The sequence below is a fragment of the Heteronotia binoei genome, chromosome 2 (genome assembly GCF_032191835.1).
Source record: "Heteronotia binoei isolate CCM8104 ecotype False Entrance Well chromosome 2, APGP_CSIRO_Hbin_v1, whole genome shotgun sequence".
Classification (NCBI taxonomy): domain Eukaryota; kingdom Metazoa; phylum Chordata; class Lepidosauria; order Squamata; family Gekkonidae; genus Heteronotia; species Heteronotia binoei.
In genome coordinates, this window is record NC_083224.1 from 62373846 (window position 1) to 62399682 (window position 25837).

At 42.6% G+C, this 25837-nt stretch overlaps 1 protein-coding gene across 5 annotated transcripts in view; it reads left to right on the plus strand.

The window, feature by feature from the left end:
- Window positions 1-25837, plus strand: part of TRIM33 (tripartite motif containing 33) — a 104015-nt gene that overhangs the window by 47767 nt on the left and 30411 nt on the right. For 2 of the 5 annotated variants that reach the window (XM_060231191.1, XM_060231188.1), the window contains exons 5-11: window positions 1920-2036; window positions 3968-4082; window positions 6441-6587; window positions 8409-8526; window positions 19460-19704; window positions 19953-20123; window positions 20599-20799. In XM_060231191.1, coding sequence (XP_060087174.1) covers window positions 1920-2036; window positions 3968-4082; window positions 6441-6587; window positions 8409-8526; window positions 19460-19704; window positions 19953-20123; window positions 20599-20799 — 1114 coding nt within the window. Of the gene's footprint in view, window positions 1-1919; window positions 2037-3967; window positions 4083-6440; window positions 6588-8408; window positions 8527-19459; window positions 19705-19952; window positions 20124-20595; window positions 20800-25837 lie in introns of all 5 variants that reach the window. The other 3 variants (XM_060231192.1, XM_060231190.1, XM_060231189.1) reach the window with 2 other exon arrangements.

The following is a 25837-nucleotide window of genomic DNA, read 5'->3' on the forward strand; positions in this document are numbered from 1 at the left end:
CCGTGATTTTTGACTTCCTGATTGTGCTGCTGGACAAGGGCCTCGCCCAATCGTCCGTGCGGGTTTACCTGGCGGCCATTTCGGCACAACATCAGAGTATAGAGGGCCGGTCGGTTTTCACGCACCCGGACACAAAGCGGTTCCTCAAGGGCATGACGAGACTGTACCCGGCAGTTCGGAGCCCTGCCCCAGCCTGGGACTTGCCCCTGGTCCTGAGGGCACTAACGGGAAGACCTTTTGAGCCTATGGCCTCCTGCTCTCCTCACCTATTGGCCTGGAAAACAGCCTTTTTGGTGGCCATCACCTCGGCGAGGAGGGTGGGGGAGCTGGCGGCGCTGCGCTGCGATGCCCCCTACCTTAATTTCTCAGCGGATGGGGTGATGCTCCGCCCTGACATTAAGTTCCTACCGTAGGTGGTATCCCCGTTTCACCTGAATTCGGAAATATTTCTGCCGGTTTATTTCCCGTTGCCGGCTAATGACTCAGAACGGCGCCTTCACGCCCTGGATGTTAAACGGGCGCTATCTTTCTATCTTCACCGCACAAGTCAGTCGCGGAGAGACCCCAGACTGTTTGTATCGTACGCTGGACCCTCCACGGGCCTGCGGATCTCCTCGCAGCGCTTGTCCAAATGGATTACGGGGGCGATCCGCCTGTGCTACATGCTCCACAAGAGGCCGCTGCCCGGCCCTCTACGGGCTCATTCCACGCGAGCTATGGCAGCATCGGCTGCGTTCATGAAGGGAGTGGCCCTGCCATCTGTAAAGCTGCCACATGGGCATCAGCTCACACCTTCGTGACACACTACGCGCTGGACCTGGGGCAGAGACAAGCTTCCGCTGTGGGCCACGCTGTGTTGCAGTCCGTCTCCTCGTGATGGACCGTCGCACCCGCCTCCAGGTAGGCTTGAGCTTGCTAGTCTCCCATCAGTGTGATGCACAGAGACCACGAAGAAGATAAACAGGTTTCCTACCTGTAACTGATGATCTTCGAGTGGTCATCTGTGCAGTCACACTACCCGCCCGACCTTCCCCGCTGCTGACGGTCCCTCCTGAGGGGCTAACGTGGCGGTCAGAAGGAACTGGCGGGATGTCCGCTCCTGTCCCAGTGATCATGCGCGGGGGGGGGGGCGGGCATGCGCACTGGGACGTCGGCGCGGAAATCCGCAGCTTTTGAAGTTTACCGATCGAGATCGGCGCTGGCGCCTACTCCCATCAGTGTGACTGCACAGATGACCACTCGAAGATCATCAGTTACAGGTAGGAAACCTGTTTTTCTGCTACAGTGGAAGAAATATTAAAGAGCATGGGTTCTTAAAATCCGAGGCTATGCAGAAATGTGAATAGTAATATTTGAAAGCTGGGTGATTAGGTGGGCAGTGATTTAGTTGTTCTAATGTATAATTGTATTTTAGGTGTTTAGTGATGGAAATGGAAATGTGCATATTGGGATTTTTTAGTGCATCATTGTAGACCTGTTTGCTTTTTGGATAGTCTTTATGCTGCAGATGAGCAAAATTACTGTTTAATGTGAAGATGTTTCTGTAACATTAATACAGGAGACCATGCCCACTTGTAGCCACCTAAACTTGGCTTCAGAGGAAAAGGCCTCAATTTTGCTAATGACTATTTTATTTATCTGCAAGAGAAACTTATAAAATTGTTGCCATGAATTTTTATGTTGAGAAAAGTATTGTGTTTAAATTTTTGTACAGTGCCCGGCAGGTAAACATTCCATAAATAAAATATGAAGATAAGGTTCTGGAGCCGCCAGCAGTCAGTTATAACAAATCTGGTTTTAAAGTCTGCTTTATTAGTGTTTTTGTGTAGCTACAATGTTATTGTTACCAAACATAAATTTAAATTGAATATTCCTGTTGCAGTGTGGCTACATTATATTTTGTCTTCTCCTTTGGAAAGGTATCAGTTTTTGGAGGAAGCATTTCAGAATCAAAAAGGTGCTATTGAAAATCTGTTAGCCAAACTCCTTGAGAAGAAGAATTATGTTAACTTTGCAGCTACTCAGGTGCAAAATAGGTAGGTGACGGTGCATTTTCCATGACAATGTTTCTTTTAAGACAAGCCGCTCTTCAGAGCTGCTCAGATTTCCTCCTTTGCAAGTTGAACACCGCATGTGCTCAACTCGATTTTTTAGCAGGTAAAATTTTCTGTACCAGTTTCACAAAAGCCTACCATGTGAGCAACAACTGAATGCATCTAGTTCTGTGGAACTGCATGGATATCTGCAAGGGCTGCACCATATTACTCTTGAGCAGGGCTTCCCAGGTTAATAAATGACTGCTCATATGCAAGACCCCCATGGCGCAGAGTGTTAAAGCTGCAGTACTGCAGTCCTAATCTCTGCTCACGACCTGAGTTCGATCCCTGGCAGAAGCTGGGTTTTCAGGTAGCAGGCTCGAGGTTGACTCAGCCTTCCATCCTTCCGAGGTTGGTAAAATGAGTACGCAGCTTGCTGTGGGGAAAGTGTAGATGACTGGGGAAGGCAATGGCAAACCACCCCATAAAAAGTCTGCCGAGAAAACGTTGTGAAAGCAACATCACCCTAGAGTTGGAAACGACTTTTGCTTGCACAGGGGACCTTTCCTTTCACATGCATAGCTTAGAGGGAACAGTAGCTGGGAGTATTACTGTTTTGTTTGCAGGGAACTCCTATTTGGAAGTAAATGCCCTCAATTCTTGAACAATATTTGGTTGGGAATCATCCAGCGCTTTGGCCTGCCATGGGCAGCTGCTTTGTGCAGGCACCCATTACCCTTGTTCTGAATTCCAGAAGAGCTTGCATGCTTGCTAAAGCTTGGATCTTTGGACTAAGTGGCACTTGTTTAGTGCAGAGCATCTGCTACTGCTTTGGCTCTTTTATAGATTAGGTGTAATTAAACGTTACTGAGAGAGAAAACACAACATTTTTTTAAAATTTATTCGAGATTTATATCCCGCCCTTCCCACGAATGGCTCAGGGCGGCTTCCAACAATTAATCAAACATAAAATTAAACAATTTTAAGTATAAAAACAATTAAATTAAGTATAAAAACTTAAAAAAAATATAAAATTAAATTAAGTATAAAAACAAAAAGTATAAAAAACATACACTCTTGCCTTGTCTACATATAACATAGGTCCAGGTGGGGTTTGTAAGGTTAATGGTGTTTATTCTATGCGCTTAATGTGGTGCTTTCCATGAAGAGAGATCTAGGCGGGCACTTTGTTCTACATATAGCATAGCCTTCCATATGCATGTCCTGCTTTACTCACCCTGAGTCTAATCTCTTTTCCTACTTCACTGCTATAACAGAGTAATGTGGCCGTGGCAACTCATCTGATAAACAGGATGTGCCTTATGCTCTTTTACAGACAACAGGCTCCATGCCTGTACACTTCCAGAAGGAAAGTGAAGACTGCTTTGGCAGGGAATGTTGTTCTGTGCCCTAAATGTTGCTAATCCCAAGCGGTCTCATTGGCTACCTAAAACTAAAGGTAGAGATGGAGAAAGTTTGAGTGCAGAATTCATGGTTCTGCATTTTATTTTGACATCCTAGTAACACATTATTGTGGAAGGATTTTAAAATGCAATTTCTCCTTGCTTCAGGCAAGTATGTGACCTGCAAATTGCCCAACTGAAATAGCAAATTGTCAATTTGATTAAATGAACAATTTATCTTGGATTATGTTGTCTCTACTCTGAATTCTTTTTTGAACAGTGGAAGCAAAACAAACATTTCATAACGTGTATCAAAAATCAAGATGTGCTGGACATTACCCTCAGGTTGTTAGATTTTATTATAAAATAAAACTATTCAGTTGCCTTTTCAAAAGAATGAGTGGCTGTTGCAGTTTATTTTAGTTACAGAATTGCATCATGCTATGTAGTATGTTGAATTTTCACTTCAGTGAAAGTAACTCAGGAGATGTAATATTATTGCCTGACAACAACCCATTTTTTTTCCAGGATAAAGGAAGTAAACGAAACTAACAAACGAGTAGAACAGGAAATCAAAGTTGCTATTTTTACCCTCATTAACGAAATCAATAAAAAAGGAAAATCTCTTTTACAGCAGCTTGAGGTACAGCCAAATTCCATAGAATGAACCTTTCTGTGCACTTTTCATGTTTTGGCTTTTCTGTTTTTGATGCCCCATTAAGGGTTGGAAGTGTCAATTGTGAATTTGCCGCCCCTCTTATCAGTATTCCTGTTCATACCCTAATCATATTTACATGAATTGTAAGAATTCATGCAATAAAAATTGTAAATAGCAAAAGGTGCTTGAAATGATTCTTAATGATACTGCTTTTCTCTTACACTGCATTAAAATTTCTGTTGAATACAAGATGTATTTTTTAATTGTGGTTCTTTTGCTCTTCAGATTAAGTGTCTTCTAAAGTTGGTAAATGCAGATAATCCAGTCTCTTCTTTTGTATAGAGGCCACATTATAAGTTTCCAGAAATCCTTTAATAAAATTTGCTTTAGACAAGTTTTCCCTAGTTGGCATCATTTGGATGTGTTCTAAATGCATAGATGGTAGCTAGAGTAATATTTCTGAGTGTTATACATATTAATTAATTATGCCTAGGGTTGCCAGGTCCCCTTACCTTGCTGTTGGGGGGCCTTTGGGGGGGGCGGTCTGGAGGGTGGGCAGGGATGTCCCAGCCCTAAATGATGTTTTGAACCACTTCTGGTAAAACCAGAAGTGGGCTGAAAAACTGTTTTGGAAAAAAACAGAAGTGCCCCCAAAAAATTAGGAATTGGGATGCAGCTGTTTTGTTCCTTTTGCTAGGGGAAACAATACAGACCATTGAAATGGCTGCCAGTCATTTCACAGCCAGTTTCACTCCCCCCCCCCCACTTCTAATTAAGGGAGGGGAGCGAAACTGATTGCTGAAAAGGCTTGCAGTAAGTTTGGCTGTTGCCAAAACTTGCTGCAAATCTTCATAGCAATCAGGGTCACTGAAGGCTTGCAGCCATTTGGGTGGTTCCAAAGGAAAAGGGGGCTTTGGGGTCTGCACTTCCAGGTTTTCAGGCTAGAAGTGGCACCAAAACCATCATTTTGGTGTGAGATTTCCTGCCACTGGCCAGCTGGCTGGTGGGCATGGAAGCCCTCTCTAAATCGGGGGATTCCCTTCCTGGACAGGGGACTGGGATATCTTGCTATGCCCTCCTAAATAAATCGAAGTCGATAGGCTTAGAAGAGTGTAATTATGTTTAGGATTATATTATGAATGTGACACACACTAATTTTACTCAGTCTAGAATATTCTGATCTCAAAATTGTTACAGCTCCCCATTTAGCTTTTGATAATCCATGTAACATGCAGCCCTCTGTTGTAGGTGAAGTGGTATGTTTGCTTTTAAACTGTTGCTTCAGGAAAGGGAGTTCTACAGTTTTGGTGTATATGGGGATTTAAAATCATACCAGCACCTTGAATTGGGCCTAGAAACAAATTAGAAACCAGCATAGATGGAACAAAACAAGTGATGATGGAACAAAACAAGTGATAATGGTTCCTGTTATAGGGAGCTGACAGCTAGTTAACCTGAGTGCTAAGAATGGCCACTTGTTCATTGTCAGGCACTGGGTGCTCATAGAAATCCTAGATTCTGTCAAAATATGGATAAAGAACTTGGCTAGCAGCTTGCCCTAAATAAAGCAGTACTGTGAAACAGTAGAGAATAATAAGCTACAGTAGAGACAACATTTTCACTGTTTCTGTTGCTCAGTTTTTTGGGGGACCATTTTGAGAATCTTTTCAGTACAAAAGTGTGCGTATAAATAAGCTGGTAGTATATTTTATGGAATGATTGGGAAGTGAAAAGCAAATATTTCTTACTGAGGGGGGAAAAATAGCCCATTTCGGTTACTGGGTACTTGAATCTGCTTCTCAGTTGAAGCTGAACTTCGAAAGGTGGGGGTAATATTTCAAGAAGTGCTGTCAGGGTTTTGGGATCAGACATCTGTAAACCCTGTTGTATGTGGCCAGTAGTGCCTCATGCCACATAGAAAATTGCTTTTGAAACTGAAGGATGTTCAAAAGCAGTTTGTGATATCTCGTGGGTCAACGATTGAGCACACTAAAAATAGCTCTTTGGATCCCATTATTGCTTTTACATAAAAAATGTTGAAGTAGAATCTTTAAAAAAAGAACATATCTAGTCATTGACAGTGCCCTTAGGTTTTTATTAGAACACATTGTAAACTTTAGTCTTGGAGATAAATTTGTTTCAGAATACACTGCCTTTAGCTTCCTATTAATTGCAATGTTATTTCAGCACACCATTCAGAAATATAACCAATAAATAGCAATTATTTTGTATTAATGCAGGAGCTGTTATGCCTTAATTCTGTATTGTATAGGTAGAATTTTAATTACTACTACTACATTGGATTTTTAAGAATGTTATTCATTGTATGCTTTTTCTTTTCAGACTGTGACAAAAGAGAGACAGATAAAGCTAATGCAACAGCAGAATGATATTAATGGCCTGTCACGGCAGGTGAAACATGTGATGAACTTTACCAATTGGGCTATTGCAAGTGGCAGTAGCACTGCACTGCTTTATAGCAAGCGACTGGTAAGAAACATTCATACTCTTAACCCAGCATGGATTTTGAGTGCAGTAAGGTGCAGGAAAAAAGGAAATTCACTTTTCTATTTAATTTTACATTTTTCAAAAGAGTTCTGGAAATTTGCTTGGAACAAGCATTTTGGAAAATGTTTTCAACACAAATTTTACTCTGAAGATGGTACTTGCATCACTGTAGAATTTGACATGTTTTTGTTGGTGGCGCAGCCTTTATGTTTCCATTGCTAAAAATAATATCACCATATACTTGAAGCTGTAGCTTTTGAAGTGCAGTACTGTGGTAGTCTGCCCCCCCTTCTGACAGAGGCTGTGGGTCTTCATCTGTTAACTTATTCACATGTTTGTTCAAGAGTTATTGTAGGTGGTAGTTTTTCCAGGGGCTGAACTAGTCCCTGTATTGGTCAGTTGAGTTGCAAATTGTTGGGATCTCTGAATATTTCATAGATTAGTGGTTATTTGGAATCATGAGTTCATCTTTTGCACTCATGTGCTGAAACTGAAGTTCCTGAATGTAATCTCTTTGTGCACTACCTTAGGTCGCTGTCAGTAGTTGCTATAAATTGTTTGGTTTGTGCAGCAGTCATATATGGATGCTCCCAACATGCCTGTCAAACCTTGATGCTGGAGTTTAGGAGACTTGTATACACTAAAAGTCACACCTCATGGGGAGGCTGCAGTGAGGAGAAGTAACCTTGCAAAATAACCCTCCCCTGCTAACACAGCAGTGCTTCTATGAATGCAAGAAATTCCCTTGGTACAGGAGTCATGCTAGTTTGATTTATCCTCCTTACTGCAGCCTTCCCTCCAGGCTACATAACTTCTTATCTGCAAGTCCTGCAGTCCTAAGCATTAGTGTTTTGGAGATGCAGTATTTGCTGTTGGAAAGTGGAGGATGAGAAAGTACTGAGACCATGCATGTCCTTATATGGGTGTTCCATAGGATCTAAGCCTTTGTGTTTAACCCCATCTTTTTCTGTTAGATGTTGTAGCTCAGTTTGAGTGCCAGGCAGGAAATGCAGTATTTTACATTTTTAGCACAGGAGTTAGAGCTTACAGCAAGAGCACTTCCGTCATGTTCTAGTGGAGCTGATTAAACCCCAAATCCAATTTATTTGTGTTGTGGGTTTCTAGTAAGAAAATAATCCTGTGGTTTAAATATTCTCTAGACAGTCAATAAAAGGGTTTTCTAGTAAAGAAGTGAAATATCACTTCTTTATACATGAAATTTCAATAATTTTAAAATTGCTAGTAGATTTGTATCTTTCTGTTTGCACAATCTAGTGTGGAAAAGTTATAAAGTACCTGGTTTCGCAAGGTATTGCTCTCACCACTAGGGATTTCTCTTTCATTGTTGTAAATAAATCAGAGTTTGAGATTATTTCAGAAGCTTTACCTTGAGGTAAACCTTTTCAGGTTGCATGGTTTGTTTTCCATTCTGGAATAGTTAAGTGAGATTTGTTGTTTGTTTTATATGTAATTATTTGAAAGTATATACAGTTAATGTCTGGTATATATTGAAAGTTTGGTATTTGTTAAAAAGTTAATAGTTATAAAATAAACATGTATTTTAGGAAGAATAATCTCTATTAATATGTGTCTTGATTGTATTTTGACTGACCTTTGTATCCTGCTGTTCCTCCAGGGGTCTCAAACAGGGACGATAGCTTTACCCCAAATCTTTTGAGATGGGTTAGGATGAAAGGTAGCGTAACTTGCCCAAATCACACAGTTCATGATTTATGTCAGCTTTGTCTCCTTGACTCTTTGCACCACGTCATCATTAATCTTAGAGTGTTTGTCTTCTCACAGATCACGTTCCAGCTGCGACATATTTTAAAAGCACGATGTGATCCCGTCCCAGCTGCTAATGGAGCAATACGCTTCCATTGTGATCCCACATTCTGGGCAAAGAATGTAGTCAACTTAGGTGAGAGGGTGTTCCATTTCTCTGACAGCTGAATTTGATATGTAAAAGTTCCTTTTTTTGGTCAGTGGTATGAATAGAAGACATTTTCTGTACCAGATATGGTGATAATGGTTGAGTAAAAAAAAAAAATAGGGACTTCTGTAGAATGACTTTTCTGTTCCACATTCCAGTGACACTTCTTCCCCCCCCCCCCCCCCATTGTCCAGAACAGTTTTTCAAGGGACCTTCTTGGGATTGGGTGGAGGAATGCCTTGCTGTGTGCACAGGAAAGTGCCTTCTGCCTGCACATGGAATAATTGGATTCAGGGCCATAGCTTTGATTCATATGCAGCTATTACTTGGATGCCTTTCTCCTGCTTGTACTTTGCTTGTGATCCTTAAAGTAGTTCCATTTACTGTCTGGATGTTCCCTTGGAAATTGACTGTTCCTAATAGGTGGCAGTGCAGTGGTGTTTCAGGCTTGATTATGTGGTATTTTTTTCAGGCTGTACATAGCTGGCACAGACTTTTGAAGAAGCCCTATGATATTAGCAAGGGTAGTAGATGGCTAGCAGAAGGGGGAGAAGGTTCCTGAGAGAGAAGGAGAGAAGAACGGAATGTGGGGGCTGATTTTCAGATCTGACCTATATAAATAAGTGGAGTTTCCACATACTGTAATGGTTGTTCTTCTCTTATCTAAGTTGTGGTCTGTGATCAATAAGCTTACTTGAGATGGAAAATAATCTTGTCAGCTCTATATGTTTGGATAAGTCACTGTACAGTTCATTTGAGACATCTGTTTTTTATTTGTGAAGGAGAAAGGGGAAAGCAGCGGAAATAAATGGAAAATGTAGCCTAGAGTTTGCTCTATACGCCTAGCAATGTGGGTGCCTCCTTAAAATGGACATAAAAGTTTTATAGGTCCTTAGAGAAGTGCTTAAGCAAAGCAGATAATAGGTGCCAGCATTCAAAAAAATGTTGCTAATTCTGTATATGGGCACAGTGAGCATTTAGTTTATAAAAAATTGCTATCCTTTCTTACAGCAGCAAGGTTAAAATTAGCAAAAATATGGAACTCAGAAGATTCCTTCAGTGACACTATGGAGAGAGAAACAAGGTGTGTGAGCTCCTTGGAGTAGAGAAGCTCTAGCACTAAATTAGAGGCAGTAGTCTAGGGATAAGAAGAAGTCTGACAATAGCATACACATTCCAACATTTTAGTTTTATATTTTTGTATTAAAGTCCTTGTATGTGATAAATATATAGTAACTTATAGTAACAACAAACATAAAGGAATAGAGCACAGTGATGAGAAGTTAATAGTTAAGAGAGCTGAACAGGAGGATGAGCCATTAGGTGCTGCAAGGGCTTACATACATATACATACATATACATATATATATATATATATATATATATATATATATATATATATATATGTGCTAGGTGTCTCCTATGATCTTTCCCAGCATATATATATATATATATGCTAGGTGTCTCCTATGATCTTTCCCAGCAGCAACCTCTCTGAGGTTGAGAGGTTCCTCTCTGAGGGTTCATGAGGTTCCTCAAGATTTGTGGCAGCTTGTTCAGTTATATGAGAGAGTGCTTCTTGAAATTTTCCTTTGCTACAAGGGCAGAGATCACTTTGTTGAACTTTGGACTGGGTGTGTGCATAGAAACTAAGCAGGGTGTTAGAAATGAATGAAGACTTAGAAAATGGCAAAAGGAAACACAAACATCTTTAATTTATGAAGAATTAATAGTGATGAGTGCACACCTCAACAGATACACATGACTGAGATAAGGCTTAAGAGTTTTCAAACTTTGAAAACAGCAGAGTTCTTATGGAGACATATGACGGAGGAGATCCACAAGCCCTGTTACTTCAGATATATGGAAAGATGGAAGAACCTGGGGATGTCCCAAATTGTTGTTCCACCTTGACCCCTTTCCTTATTGCCAAGGGGGGGTGCCAAAATCCATCTGATTAGTGATCACCACCACCAGCAAACCCATACTGCTGCTTAGAGTCTTTGCTTAGTTGCTGACTCTCCTCCTTTACTCCTGCAAATTAGCATGGAGGCAAGTTGACTGCTTTCCCAGATCTTCTTCATGGTCTCTGTGCTTCACACTCATGGGATGAAGCGCCAGCGCCGATCCCTGATCGGTAATACCAAAGTCCGGGATTTTTCACAGCCCGACCCCGGTGGGCATGCATGACAGCCCCAGTGTGCATGCTCACCTGGTGGACGCGAACATCTCGCCAGTTCCTTCTTTACTGCCGTGTCGGATAGACACGTTCGTGGTTTACTTACCTTTTCTTCTCCGGCTTTCTCCTTGTTTTTTCTTCGCTCTTCTTCTTAGCTTAAAAAAAAAGACTGTTAGTTTATTTGTCGCTATCCTTTGGGGTCCCCCCACCATTCCTTTTCTATGGAAAAGCGTTGGGTTTTTTTCAAGCGGTGCCTTAAGTGCCGGAACAAGATCCCTCCTACTGATGGACATTCCCTCTGTTTGCTGTGTCTTGGGGAAGGTCACCGAGTGGGATCCTGCCATCATTACTTGAAATTTTCTAAGCAGACCAGGAAAAACTGAGCGGCAAGGCTATCGGCGGCACTGTTGAAATCGGCTCTCGCACCGCAGATGTCGACATCGGCGTCGACCAGCACTTCGATGGCCACTCTGGCATCGACATCAGTTCAGGCCTCGTTATCGAGCCAACTGACTCAACCACTTCAGGGAGCCGACCACCCCCACAAGTGCGTGGGCTAAGTATCCCAGTCTGAACCCTCGACTCTGGCCAAGAAGGCCAGAGGGGATCAGGATTCTCGCTCCGCTGAGTCCAAGAAGCATAAGAAGGAGAAGAGGAGGCACCAAGATCGGCAGACCCCTTCTTTGCCACCGAAGGATCCGGCGATTGTTTCGGGAGAGCCTCCAGAAAAGATCCTTGCCTCACTGATTTGACCGAAAAGTCCGACGGATGTTCAGCACTCCTCTCTTTCTGACTCTGATCAAGAGATTGACCTTACACAGTGGTTGGCATGCTCGAAGGAAGGTGGCGATCAGAGTTCAGTGTCGGGCCTAGAAGTTTCTCAGCCGAAGGACCGTTCGATGCTGACACTGTCGCTGATACCTCAGCCTGATCGGTTTGGGGAGACTCCGGACCCCTTTCAGCGACCGCATCCTTTGCCCAACTGGGACCCACACCCATGGGCGTACCCATTTGGGGGCTATCCCTATCATTCTCCATACCCTTGGTACCCTCCTCAGAACCCAGACTGGGACCAGTGTTTTGAAATCTTGCACCGCTCCAGAGTCGCAGCGCACTCTCCACCTGGCCGACGGGACTCATCGATGCCGACTTCGACTTTGAAGTTAGTCAGGAAGCAGGCACTTCCCAGTGTCCATGACTTCGAGCAGACTCCCTCTACTAGGATTATGATAGACACACCAGGCTTACCATCTGAGGACAGTGCCCCATCCTCTCTGTCGACCTCGGATGATGAGGGGGAGGACAAATCGGGTAAACAGCAGGAAGGGTCCTCACCAGAATCCAGAATAGCTGAGGATCTCCCAAGCTCTCTGTCTGACGACTTAAAATCATATGGGAAGTTGATTAAAAGGATGGCGAGCTCTTGTTCTCTGCCAGTGGTCCAGCCTCAACCGGTCATTGATGATACAGTTTTTGATATTATACAGAAGGACGCTTCAACAACTGTAGCCCTTTCTATCACAAAGGTGATCCTGCAAGCCATTAATGACCCTTGGTCCAAGCCTGCTTCAACCCCAATTTCTTCCAAACGTATGGGCGCAGAATTTCTTTTCAACCATCCACGCCCTGACTCTGTGGTGGTGTCATCCTCTTCCAAGGCTAAGAAAACCCACTCCTCGCCTCCAGATAAGGAAGGGAAGAGAATTGATATTTTTGGCAGGTGATTTTATTCTGTGGGTACACTCGGAATAATTACTCTGCCTGCATGGCGAGATATCAATATTCCCTCTGGGAGCAGCTTTCACTGTTTTTGGCCGCTCTGCCTGAGGATAAATGTATCCTGGCCAAGAAGGCTCAGAGGGTGGGGATGCTATTAGCAAAACAGCAGCTACAAGCCTCTAAGCATATGGTGGACTCTGCAGCTAAAACACCTCTGCCATCACCTTGCATCGTCACTCCTGGCTTTGTGCCACCACCCTCCAGATAGACACTAGATCCTGGGTTGAGGATCTCCCCTTTAGTTCCACTACTGATTCAGTGCTACAAGAAATGGACAAGAGCACTAAGACGTCGCGTATCCTGGGGGGGTACCTTCTTCTTCCTCTCGCTCCAGCAGACCTCATCCCTAGTCCAAGCAATGACCTAAGAAGCCCTACCAGACCAAATCCCTGATAGATCTTGGAAGCCACGTGCGGGACAGCATGATGCCAAAAGTTCTTTCACTGCAGGAGGCAAAGCCAAGTTTTCTTCCTTCTCCTCTCACATGGGAAAGTCTAAGAATACCAGGAACCCCAAGCAGGGACTTTGACTTTGGCACTCCCCCTTCTCCACTCCCCCCCTCCTCTGGACCCACCCGCCTCCGCAGATTTTTGCAAGCATGGCGACGGATTAGTGGGTCTTGTCCATCATAGAGGAGGGTTATGCGATAGAATTTGTTCAGCCCCTTCTCATTCCAGATGAATGATCACACACCCAACAGCTGTACTATTAGAGGAAGTTCAAAATCTTCTCAGCAAGCAAGCAATAGAACCTGTCCCCAACCATCTCAAGGGTCAGGGTTTTTATTCCAGATACTTCACAGTTCCCAAGTGGGATGGGGGACTGCGTCCGATTATGGATCTAAGGGGACTGAACGAATTCATCACTTATCAAAAGTTCAGAATGCTGACTTTACAGAGCATCCTTCCACTCATCAACAAAGGGGATTGGATGGCTACCCTGGACCTGAGGGATGCCTATTTCCACATCAGCATCCTCCCCAGTCACAGGAGGTTTCTTCGTTTTGCCATTGGGATGAACCATTTTCAATACCAGGTGCTCCCCTTTGGGCTCTCCACTACCCCCAGGGTTTTCACAAAGACCATGGTAGTCGTGGTAGCTTACCTTTGTCTCCAGGGTCTCATCCTTTTTCCTTACATAGACGATAGGTTGGTGGTTGTTGTGTCCGCAGCTTCTCTATGGGCTCATCTGCAAGTGGTTCTCAACCTCCTGAGTGAACTAGGGCTTCTGGTGAACGAGAAGAAATCTCACCTGGTTCTGGCGAGAAGAGTTCAGTTTATAGGAGTGATTCTGGACACTACTTGGCATCTCATGTTCCTACCAGAGTCGCGGGCACTGGATATCATCTCCCTGGTTCAGCTCCTTCAAACGGTGAGATGTGCTTCAGTACTGCAGATCCAACGTCTCTTGGGCCTCATGGCAGCTACTACCAGTGTCTTGAGGTTTGCGAGATTGCGGATGCGAATCCTTCAGCTCTGGTTCATCAGGAAGTACAACCCTATGAAGGATCTCTCCAAGATCCTTCAAATTCCTTCGATGGTATTCCGCTCTTTGGGCTGGTGGAGGGTGAAGTCCAATCTCTGCAAAGGGGCACGGTTTCATGTTACGCTCCCTTCAGTCAGGGTGACAACAGATGTCTCGCTGTAGGGAAGGGGGGTACACCTAGACGATCTCCGCATAGGCAACCCATGGCCCCTGTCAATGGCACACCATCACATCAATTTCTTGGAGCTCATGGCAGTTCACTTAGCCCTGAGGTTGTTCTTACCCCTAATCAGCGGTCATACTGTGGCTGTGATGTTAGACAACATGACAGCTGTAAGCTATATAAATCATCAAGGGGGAACTGTGTCCAGAAAACTTGTGCTGGCGATGCAGTTTTGGGAAGCCTGCATAACTACCCAGACCTTTGTTGTGGCCACCCACCTGCCGGGGGAGCTCAATGTGCAAGCAGACGCCTTGAGCCAGGGGGAAGTTTCCCATCACGAATGGGAGGTGAACTGGAAATACCTTGAACCTCTCTTTTTGGACTGGGGTCATCCCAGGATAGATGTGTTTGCCATGGCAAGCAATTGGCAATGCGAGCAATTGTGTTCCAGAGGGGGAATGGACCCAAGGTCCCTGAGGGATGGTCTTCTGCTCCCATGGATGAACAAGTTCCTCTACCTGTTTCCACCCATGCCTCTTCTCACCAGAGTGCTTCACAAACTGGTCCAGGAGCATCCGGAGTGCATCCTGATTGCTCCGTGGTGGCTGAGACCGAACTGGTTCCCTATCCTCCTGGCCATGGCAGGAGGGTGTCACCACAAGTTTCTTTCGGAGCCGGACCTCCTATTGGCTCAAGAAGGCTGCCTGTTTCACCACCTCATCTCAAACTGACAGCTTGGAGGGTCAGCATCCGGAATTCTCAGACCGAGTGAAGCATGTGATGTTGAATAGTAGAAAGCTGTCAACTTACCGCTCCTATGAGGGAAAGTGGTCTAAGTTCATTACATTTCTGGGGAACAAGGGCATCAGTGCCCGTAATGCTAGTCTGGAGCTTGTGTTTTTGTTCATACTGACTCTTGTGGATGCTGGGCTCAATCACTCCTCAATTTGAGTGTATCTAGCTGCAATCTCGGCTCATCATGATCCCGTGGATGGCTCATCGGTTTTCACGCACCAGCATACAAAGCGTTTCCTGAAAGGTCTTCTGCGGCTTCACCGCTGTCAAAGATTCCTCCTCCTGCTTGGGATCTGCCATTGGTCCTAGAACAGCTATCGAGGCAGCCCTTTGAACCTTTGGCTACCTGCCCACTGCATCTTCTCGCCTGGAAGACTGAATTGGCAGGTGAATTGGTGGTTCTGTGGTGTGATGCTCCATACATCTCATTCCATGATGATGGGGTTTCCTTGGCTCCGGACATTTCGTCCCCCCCTAAAGTTATGTCCAGTTTCCACCTCAATCTCAAGGTGTTTCTGCCTTCATTTTACCCTTCTCTTTCTTCTGCAGAAGAGAGGCGTTTGCATGCCCTAGACGTTAAGAGGGCGCTGTTGTTTTTTGTGCATCGCACCAAGCCGTTTAGAAAAGATCCCAATCTATTTGTCTCCTATGCAGCCCCTAGGTTGGGTTTCAAGATCTTTGTGCAGAGACTTTCTAAGTGGATCACGGAGGCCATTAAACTCTGCTACCTGTTGGCGAAGCATCCCTTGCCAGGGCCACTCCGTGCGCATTCCAGTAGAGCTATGGCTACATCTACAACATTCCTGAAGGGTGCTTCCTTGGTGGACATTTGTTTGGCTGCAACCTGGGCATCTCCTCGTGTCTTCATGCGACATTATGCCTTGGATGTCCAGAAGCGCCGCAGGGCACAGCTGGGTACCCTGGTCCTTCAAGCCGCTACTTCTGCATAACCGCCAGCTTCCTCCACCAGGTAAGCCTAGCTTGCTAATCTCCCATGAATGTGAAGCACAGAGACCACGAAGAAGATAAACAGGTTTCCTACCTGTAACTGATGATCTTCAAGTGGTCATCGGTGCATTCACACTACCCGCCCTCCTTCCCCTCTACTGCCGGTCATGGGTATTCTAGATAGGCGGCGGCGGGAAGGAACTGGCGGGATGTTCACACCCACCGGGTATTCTAGATAGGCAGCGGCGGGAAGGAACTGGCGGGATGTTCACACCCACTGGGTGAGCATGCACACTGGGGCTGTCGCACATGCCCACCGAGGTTGGGCTGCGAAAAATCCCGGACTTTGGTATTACCGATTGGGGATCGGCGCTGGCGCTTCATCCCATGAGTGTGAATGCACAGATTGCCACTCGAAGATCATCAGTTACAGATAGGAAACCTGTTTTTTTGAGGTGTCATACTCAAGGAATGGCAAGCTTACTCTTTGCTCCTCTCCATTACCACACTACACATAGCAAGACAGAATAGGCATGCTATGTTTAGAGATGTGGTTTCAGACATTCAAAAGATAATTAAGTTGGGCTAACTTTTGACCAGCTCAAACTGAGCATCACTGTCAAGTAAAACCCACTCTTGATTGTTTGTAATTTTAATAGTAGTATTTTATTTAACTAAATTTTATTGTTCTGTGATTTGTAATCTGTCTTTAGTCTGCTGATGGGAAAGATGGGATAAATGTAAAAGAAAAATAGAAGAAAATAAAGTGTAGTCATGGTCTGTTTACCCATCAGGCTGAGCTAGGAAGAGAAGGAAAAAAATGTGGTCCCCTCTCATCCTGTATTCAGTACTTATCCTAAACAGTGTACTTATTGAACTATAGTAGTAGTTTAAAGTACAATATTACCTTAGTTCTAAGAGTTGTGACTTCTCCCCATTGCCATCTGCCACTTGGGCAAGATCAAGTCCCTAGGTAAAAATTTAGTTCTTCATGGCTTGTGTCTTTCTGGTCAGAAGCTGTAAGATTAAGGAGAACGTCTTCTTGTGTTTTGTGGGAATTAATAGTTTCCCCCTGGAGAGTTTATTTCCCCACCCCATGGTTTCTGCCTCAAGAAGAAGGGGGAACCTGCTCACCATTGGGCTGTCCAGTCTCCATCTTACTTATGGCATTCTAACAAGGTGTGAGATGGCAAACTATTGTCCTGCATAGACCAGATATATTAGCATATGTAAGCACTTAAGTGCTTTGTTTTGGGGGCTTAATGGCTGCTTCCACTCTGCCAGTTACTAGTTTGCAGGTGGGTTCAACTAGAGCTGTGCAAAGAACCCCCAGCACCCAGTATTTTTTGAGTTTGGGTATACTGAACTTAAAAAAAAAAAGATATTTACTGATATTCCTGAATCCCAATACCAATATGGGATTTGGGAAATATTTAGGAAACCTAAATATTTTGGCTCCATTGTACTCTATGGGGATCATGGTCCCCATAGAGTATAATGGAGAATTGATTTGGGGGTAACGGGCTTGGGGGAGCAGCATAGCTGCTGATACTTCCTCTCAGTCTCCTCCCCCAAGTTTAAAAAATATTGGACCAAGTGTCCCACAAAGAAAGTGCCCCATCCTCCATGGAAACCAATAGAGGAAAAAAGGCATTTAAAGGGATTGTGGTCCCTTTAATTGCTTTCTCCAGGCAGCATGACTCTATGGCTTGGAGAACTCTAAAAGACATTTAAAGGGCTTGAATACCTTCCAGGTGAACTTGAAGTCTGGTGTAAACAGCAGCACAAGAATAGCCAGTCACAGTCAAAGTGGCACAGAACTCTCAGCTCCTTCTGCCCTGGCTGATCCTGGGCTGGCTCCTTTTGCAGCTCTGTTTACACCGAGCTCCAAGAGTAGCCAGCCCCAGCTGAGCAGTGGTGAGTTCATCTGGGAAGTGTTAAAAGGAACTGTGAGCTCTTTAAACGCCTTCAGGTTTCTCCAAGCTGTGGAGTTGCATGGCTTGCAGAAGTCATTTAAAGGGGCTGCAATCCCTTTAAATTCCTTTAAGGTCATCTATCTGGTGGCTGTAAAAATCCACAATATTTTTGAGGTTTTTGGGATTTGGCCATTTTGAATAGATGACTAATATCTGAAATGGCTATCCAGCTAAATCAAAACCTGATTTTTTTTTTCAACTTGGATTTAGCTGAATGCACACCCTTAGTTCCAACTTATAAATAGAGCAGAGTCCCAATAGCTGAAATATTGGGGTGAGTTCTAGGTTGGGGGGCATTTTTCCACAAGTGCCACTGTCAAATTCCTTAGTAAAACAACCCGTTGTTAGATCTCCCATCATGATAACCAGTGATACAGTAGAAGTACTGCTTTGGCTCCAGTGCCACTTAAAAAACCAAACCCATAATGAATTGCAGACTTTTTTTCATTCAGTGAAAATAGATTCATTTATTGTTTTCATAACACACCTAGGCTTGCTTTTGCATGAGTAACAGGACAACCCTGTGTGCTTCCCATGACAGTGTTGCAGCGAGGAGGGCAAAAAGGTCTATGGTTTTCTGGGTCCAAGCCTAGTATTTTTATAAAGGGATATATTTTAGTTTTGCTGCAAGTCTATGGTGTTCTGAGAAAATTTAAGGAAGTGTTGGTAAACAGCTAACAAGCAAGATATGATATCTGTATAAGCAATTTGAAATAACTGACAATAATTCAAGGCAGTTACTGGATTTAAAAAATGTAGAAGATGGTGTATCAAGGAAACAACAGATTGGAAAGTGCATTGAGAAACAAACTAGGTAAAAGGAAAAAAGACCCATTTTAGATCATAGATGTACATTTTAGCACATAATCTAAATGGGTCTGATATAGAACAAGTTTTGAACTACTATCAGTTCCAAAACATTTAGTAGAAAATATACTAATCGTGGATAGATCTGTTGACATTTTAAGACCATTTGTTTTTGGTATTTCATGGTAGTAAGCCTGGATGTTTTAACATATGAATCTTATTTCCTGACCCTTTAAAATTTCAAAATGCTAAAAACGACCACAGTTTAAATTCAAAATATACTTCATTAAACAATGGTTATAAGTATTATGGGATTTTGTATTAATGTAACAAGTTATATTTAAGTGAGAGAAGAACAGAAAATTCTTTTCAAAATTAAACAGGCTCCCTTTTTTAATTTGGAAGGATTAAATTTAAATAACAATATGAAATTTGATCAGTTTACTTAATGGCACAGGAAGTTAGTGTAAGGCATTTTTCTTAAGTTATACAATTTATAGAAAATTACATGTATACTAGGAACATACATTAATTTTTTCATTAGAAATTGTTGTAAGAGATGGATATATCAGCACTAGTATCTTCAATGTAAACTCAGTAAGCAATTTTTAAATATAGTTTTGAAAGTTTCTTAATGTTTTATTTAAAATACATTTGGTGGCATATGTGCCTTTAGGAGTTTATGCCTTTACATTTTATGAAACCAGCAAATAGAAAATATAAAACTGTCTTTTCACAGAGGTAAAATAAAGGCTGTTTAGTTAACCAGCTTTCTCTCCTGTTGTTTAGGTAATCTTGTTATTGAAAATAAACCAACCCAAGGTTACACTCCTAATGTAGTAGTGGGACAAGTTCCCCCGGGAACCAACCATATCAGCAAACCTCCAGGGCAAATTAATCTTGCACAACTTCGACTCCAGCATATGCAACAGCAGGTGTACGCACAAAAACACCAGCAGTTACAACAGATGAGGATGGGGCAGCCAGCAGGGCAGCTCCCCCGTCAGGCAGGCCCACAGATGCTACAGCAACAGGCAAGTTTTCAAACTGTCTTAATTTTCAGCTCATTATAGACGCTAAGGCAGGCCTCTGACATAGACACTGTATACATTTAAAAATTACAGGAAATTGTTTCCTTAAAATGCAGTGAATCAGTAGAAACCTTAGGGTAACTTATCTGGTTGGCATGTAGAATTAAAATAGCATTTATTTCTCTTGGGGGAAGGAATACTTTTTTCTCTCAATCTTGAGCAAGAATTTTAAAACATGTAATATTTTGCAGCCTCCTAGATTGATAAGTATGCAGACCATGCAACGGGGTATGAATTGCGGTGCTTTCCAAGCCCACCAGATGAGAATGGCTCAGAACGCTACTCGTCTCCCAGGGATACCACGGCACAATGGGCCCCAGTACTCCATGATGCAGCCACACTTACAAAGACAAGTATATGCTGTGTGCACACTTCGTTTTCCCACCTTTCATTCAGACATGTGGTTTGGCTTTTATATAAGTATGTTTTAGCTGGGATATCTTTTTTTAAAAGAGTAGTTTGCCCACCTTTTTCTGTGTTACTTGCTGCTTAAAGAACTTGCTGACAACATGCTCAGGTTTCAAATTAATGGGAAGTTTAACAAGGCACATTAAAACTTATTGACACGGCAATACTTTGTTTCAGTATCTGGTTACAGAAATTAGGATAAAAACCTCAGTTTGATTATTGCTAATCCTTTGACCTCTTCAGAAATTTAGCAAATTAAATGCTTAAGTATCACTATAATTATGAACAACTTGAAATTACAAAAGACAAAGAATTGAATGATAGTAATGAGCATACCTTTTGAAAGCTTTTGATTTACACCTGAAATAAGTACTTTGTTCTTTTTATCACCATCATAATCCGTTCTTCCCCCTCTTTTCCCCCCAGCAGCATTCAAACCCAGGACATGCTGGCCCTTTCCCAGTTGTCTCAGTGCACAATAATACTATCAACCCAACAAGTCCTACGACAGCCACCATGGCCAATGCTAACCGTGGTCCAACAAGCCCATCTGTAGCAGCAATAGAGCTTATTCCTTCTGTAACAAACCCAGAAAACCTTCCTTCCCTTCCAGATATCCCTCCCATTCAGGTTAGTAAAATTATGTAAGAACCGACTTTCAGAGGTTTTTTGTTGTTGTTTCAAATACATTTTAAAATGCATTGAAAGGGCAGTTTGCTTTTGGTAATTCAAGACTGAGTGAATCTATCATGTGTTGATGTTTGTGATTTATATTGTAAAGCTGTTTAATTTCACAATAATATTTTCCCCATGGAATGGTTTAAAAAGTTGGCAAGATACAGAGTACCAAATTCTGTTTTTTTCCCAGATAACAGCTTTTAAATCATTAGATCACTAGATTAGATCACTAACCACTAGATTATGTTGTACTATTCTGTAGTTAAACTGATGCAACAGGTTCCAGTGAACTACTTATACAGTTAACTGTAGAATGAAATGTTGCTGTAAAATTATATTAAAATATATCTCTCATGATCAGACAAGGTGGGACCCAACCACTTTAATTTTTGGTGTTTCTGTCCTATATAATTAGGAGCTGATGCTGGAGAAGGCGTTTGTTGGGAATGTTTGTTGGAGAAGGCGTTTGTTGGGAACTAGATCATTTTTTTCTGTCTTTGCAATATTTATACTTTACCTTTCTGCAATGTGCATGCAAGGTGGCTTTAAACAAAACATGTAATATAAGAGATATTTACTATCATCAGCACCAGATGCTTAGGGAAACATGCTGTTCCTCACCTTGTTTCAGTCAGCTGTGACTTTGACAGTGGGTTGCCTTCTATAGTCTGAGGGGCCCTTGGAGAAGAGAACCTCTGAAGAAAAGTTAAAATCACCTTCCTTCCCTAAGAGAATGATAGTGATGGGGTTAAGGGTTGAATACTCACGAATACCAATAATTTATTCCAGATAACCAAAAAGACAAAAATAGGAAAGTTATGGACAGAACTGAGATAAATTTAGTCTTAATCAGGGAATTGGTTGACAAAGCCAAAAAGAAATAAAAGAAGTGTAAGCACCAAGGTTTGGATGTCATCTTTCAGCAAGGACAAGAGCGATGGATGCATGGATCTGGGCAGTTTTCACCTGTTTCTCTCAGTCCTAAGAAGATACTTATACAGCACTTTGTGAAGTGTTCACATAGCACCTAACCTATAGCTATAATGATTAAAAAATCACCTACCTCTGTACATGCTGGTACATATACACATAAATCTGCCTTAAACTGAATCAGTCATCAAGTCATTATTGCTTACTGAGACTAGCAGCAGTTTTTCAAGTTCCCAGGTAGACATGAGCAAATCCTTGTACAAACAGGATTTCTTACAAGAAATGTTACCCTCTTCTCTTCTCTCAGCAAGAGAGTGTAAGATTTTTGATTTTTTTTTTAAATCATGCACATTCTCCACTCTTAGGCCCTGCTCCAGTTAGCTTAAATGTGCAAAATTGCAGGCTTAAACTTATTCTTTCTCTTCTTCCTGGTTCCCCCTTCCAGTGTGGATTAGTAGTTAAGTGTGGCAAATTCTAAGCTGGCCAACTGAGTCTGTTTCCCCACTCCTCCACATGAAGTGTTCTGGGTAACCTTGGGACTGTCATGCTTCTCTAAGTATATTCTCTACCCCCCTCCCCCGTCCCCCATCTCACAAGGTACTTGTTGTGGGAGGAGAAAGGGAAAGCCTCTTTGAGACTCTTTAGGGTAGAGAAAATCAGGGAATAAAACCAACTATTCTTCTTCCCAAAATTCATCCTGTATCCGTTCACTTTCCATTTACCAGTACTAGATGCTCCCCCAGAGGCCCCTGCAGTGATCCCCACCTAGGACTTGGTATTGCCAGCTTTTTTTACTGGATTCTACTCCTGTACCTTTCACAGCAGCTTGAGGTGCAGGCCTGTACCAGCAATAAACATTTTCTCTGCTCTTTTAAAAAGTTTCACTTGCTGATTTCTGTAGATCAGATTTCTGTTAAAGGCAGAAGAGCAAGCCAAGCCTCTTTCCTCATCAGTTAGCAAAACTAACCGGAATTCCCACTACTTTGTTGAAGCACTGATCTGTGTTTCCTTCATTCTGATGCTCATTCTGAGCTGATACAGCTTTTGCCTCTTCAGCTTCACAATGCAAGATTTTAGCCCTGCCCCCTCCAACGTATTCTTCTCTAGGGTATGAGATAATTTAGAACTCCTTCCATTCCCTCCAGCTCTGATTATTTACAATATAGCAATTCCATTATTGGGGTAACACAGCCTGTCTATGCAGCTGAGGAAATGGGACAGGAAACAGGCAGTATTCCTGGCAATGAGATGATAGACTTCTGCAAGGAAGATGCAAGGCGAAGGAGAATGAATGGGTTACAGGGTCTGGTTGCTGTTATGCAGTTGGCCTTGTGGACAAGAAGGAACATGCGACACCTCCCCAGTGCACAGTGTCAGCAGCATGTGAAGGTGGCTGCTGGCTGACTACATAGGATGAAGATAAGGACAGCTGAACCTCTTGTCATTGTGATGGACCCACAGCCAAAAGAGTGGCAGCATCCCAGGGAATCTTCATGATGTTGGCTGTTGGGGTGTGTGGTTCAGGGCAGTTGCCAGTGAATGCAGCATGATGTTCAAGTTATTAGGCCCTGAAACTGACTTAGGACCCATACAATTTTGTCCTACCCTCTTGGTGGCCCTGTCTGAAAGTGCCCATATGAACACTATCTGACAGGGCAGTGAGGGAGGGGGAGTGATTCCAAGCAGGCTTGTTACTGACCAGTTTAAACTGAAGCCAGCATTATTTTTATGGTATACAATTTCACTACCCAGCAGCCCCGTGGTAAAGCTGCAGTACTGCTGTCCTAAGCTCTGCTCATGACCTGTGTTCGATCCCGACGGGAGCTGGGTTCAGGTAGCTGGCTCAAGGTTGACTCAGCCTTCCATCCTTCCAAGGTCGGTAAAATGAGTACCCAGCTTGCTGGGGGGAAAGTGTAGCTGACTGAGGAAGGCAATGGCAAACCACCCCGTAAAAAGTCTGCCATGAAAACATCGTGATGCGACATCACCCCAGAGTCGGAAATGACTGGTGCTTGCACAGGGGACTACTTTTACCTTTATTTCACTACCCACATTTAGCAAAGCAAAGCTCATTTTGAGTGAGAGAGCACAATACCTATACCAGTCTGTTGTCATTCATGGGGTGAGTAGAAAGTTGTGGGCAGATCAGCTTATCAGTTACTTTTCTGCTCTAAAACTGTTGGTACATACTGTGCTATCTCCCTACAAGGGCTGGTGTGGGTTTTCTTGCTGGGAGACGCTCCATTCCCTGTTCGTGTCATATGGCAGTCTGAAGTATGGTTAGGATTGTTTTTTAAATTTACCATTTTACTTCTTTCTCCTCAGTGGGGACTTGAAGTGGCATACATCAGTCTCCTTGGTTTCATTTTATCCTCACAACCACCCTGTGAGGGTGGCTTAGTTTGAGAACATGTGAAGATCATGCATCAAGTATCCACAACAAAACAGGGATTCAGGCCTAGTACAATGTAACCACCGCACCACACTGGCTGTCATGTCTTTCATATAAAAAATATGTTGATATTTCAAAAATTCTACAATTATATTCTTGGAGATCAGTTTTAACACACTTTAGAATAAAGTTGGTCACCTTTGGCCTTTTTCATTTTCATTTACTTCATTTATAACAATTTACTTCATTTATAGTCTGCTTTTCTTCCTTGAAATTCAAAATGAAATACAATTAGACAGAAATGCAATATTATTTATTTCCAAAATTTATATCCCACCATTCTGCCCTCACAAAGGCCGTCAAGGGGGCTATTTATTTTTTTGAATTTTTAGTCACTCTTCCCAATAGCTGGGCTCAGGGAAATTCACAGCAATTTACATTCCAGAAATAGATAAAACCAAATTAAGTAGCAAAACATTTCAGTTCCTAAAAACCAGAATAAGAGTTAGTGAGAGAATTCCAAACAATAAAGTCCCCACCCAGCCCCTTCCAGCACATCCCAGTTCCTGAGTCAAACCTTCCCCTCACTAGTAACACCTCCATATTGTTGGGTTTAAATTTTAATTTGTTAGCTGTCATTTATCTCAGGCCTCCAGGTACCTGTTTCTACTGTCACCCTGGGATCCTCTGGAAGTGCTAAATAGAGCTGAGCATTATCCTCCTATCCATGGCATACATCTCTAAATGACTTACTGACCTTTTCCACCAGCTTTGCATCCATGTTTGTCATGGGAGAAAATTTATTTAATTTACTACATGTACGACATACAATATATGCACAGCTCTATTGTGTATATTTATATTCTGTGCACATGTGAGTCAATGTGCTACAAAATTAACTGATTACATGAATGTTTCAGTATTCTGAATCTGACTTTCAGCCATTTTGACTATGGAATTTGTAGAGTATTGTTTCCATTTGCTAACCAGTCTTCCTGAATGTATTCTTTTCTGAAATTAAAATGCTAGCAGATATTTTAAACTCAACAGGGCTATTTCTCCTATGCAGGCTCTAAATAAAATGACATTTTCATAAAATGAGTGCCTTTTTGATAAAGCCCAATAGGTAGCCTAAACTATTTTTGTTCACCATTGTGATCAGCACTAAAAATATTTTCGTTTCAGTAGTGTTTTGAAATAAATTGGCATAAGGTCTTTGTTGGCAGACCTTAGCCTGTTTTTTTAGCACTGATGGAAACACTTCCTGTTTGCCTGTTTTTCTTATCCTATAGGTTGGAAAGTGAAACAAGGTTAACAATTGGACTTTCAGGAGGTCATTAATTCATATGGTTGCCATAGCTTGGAAGTGAATTGTTGATACTGAACACACATAAATGCAAAAAGAAACCATGCCCAATAGAAGCAGTGTCAAACCAGAGAATCCAAGGCAAGCAAATCTGGCAAGGCAGTACCAAAGCAGCCAGCTAGACCTGGCTATGCACTGACACAAACATGTACACTCTAATGTCATCAAAGTTTAATTCTGGGTATAAGCTTTCATGTGCATGCACACTTCTTTAGATACATTGAAACATACTTAAGCTTTGTTGATCTTAAAGGTGTCACTAGACTCAAATTTAAAGTTGGGTCACTGGACCAACATGGCTA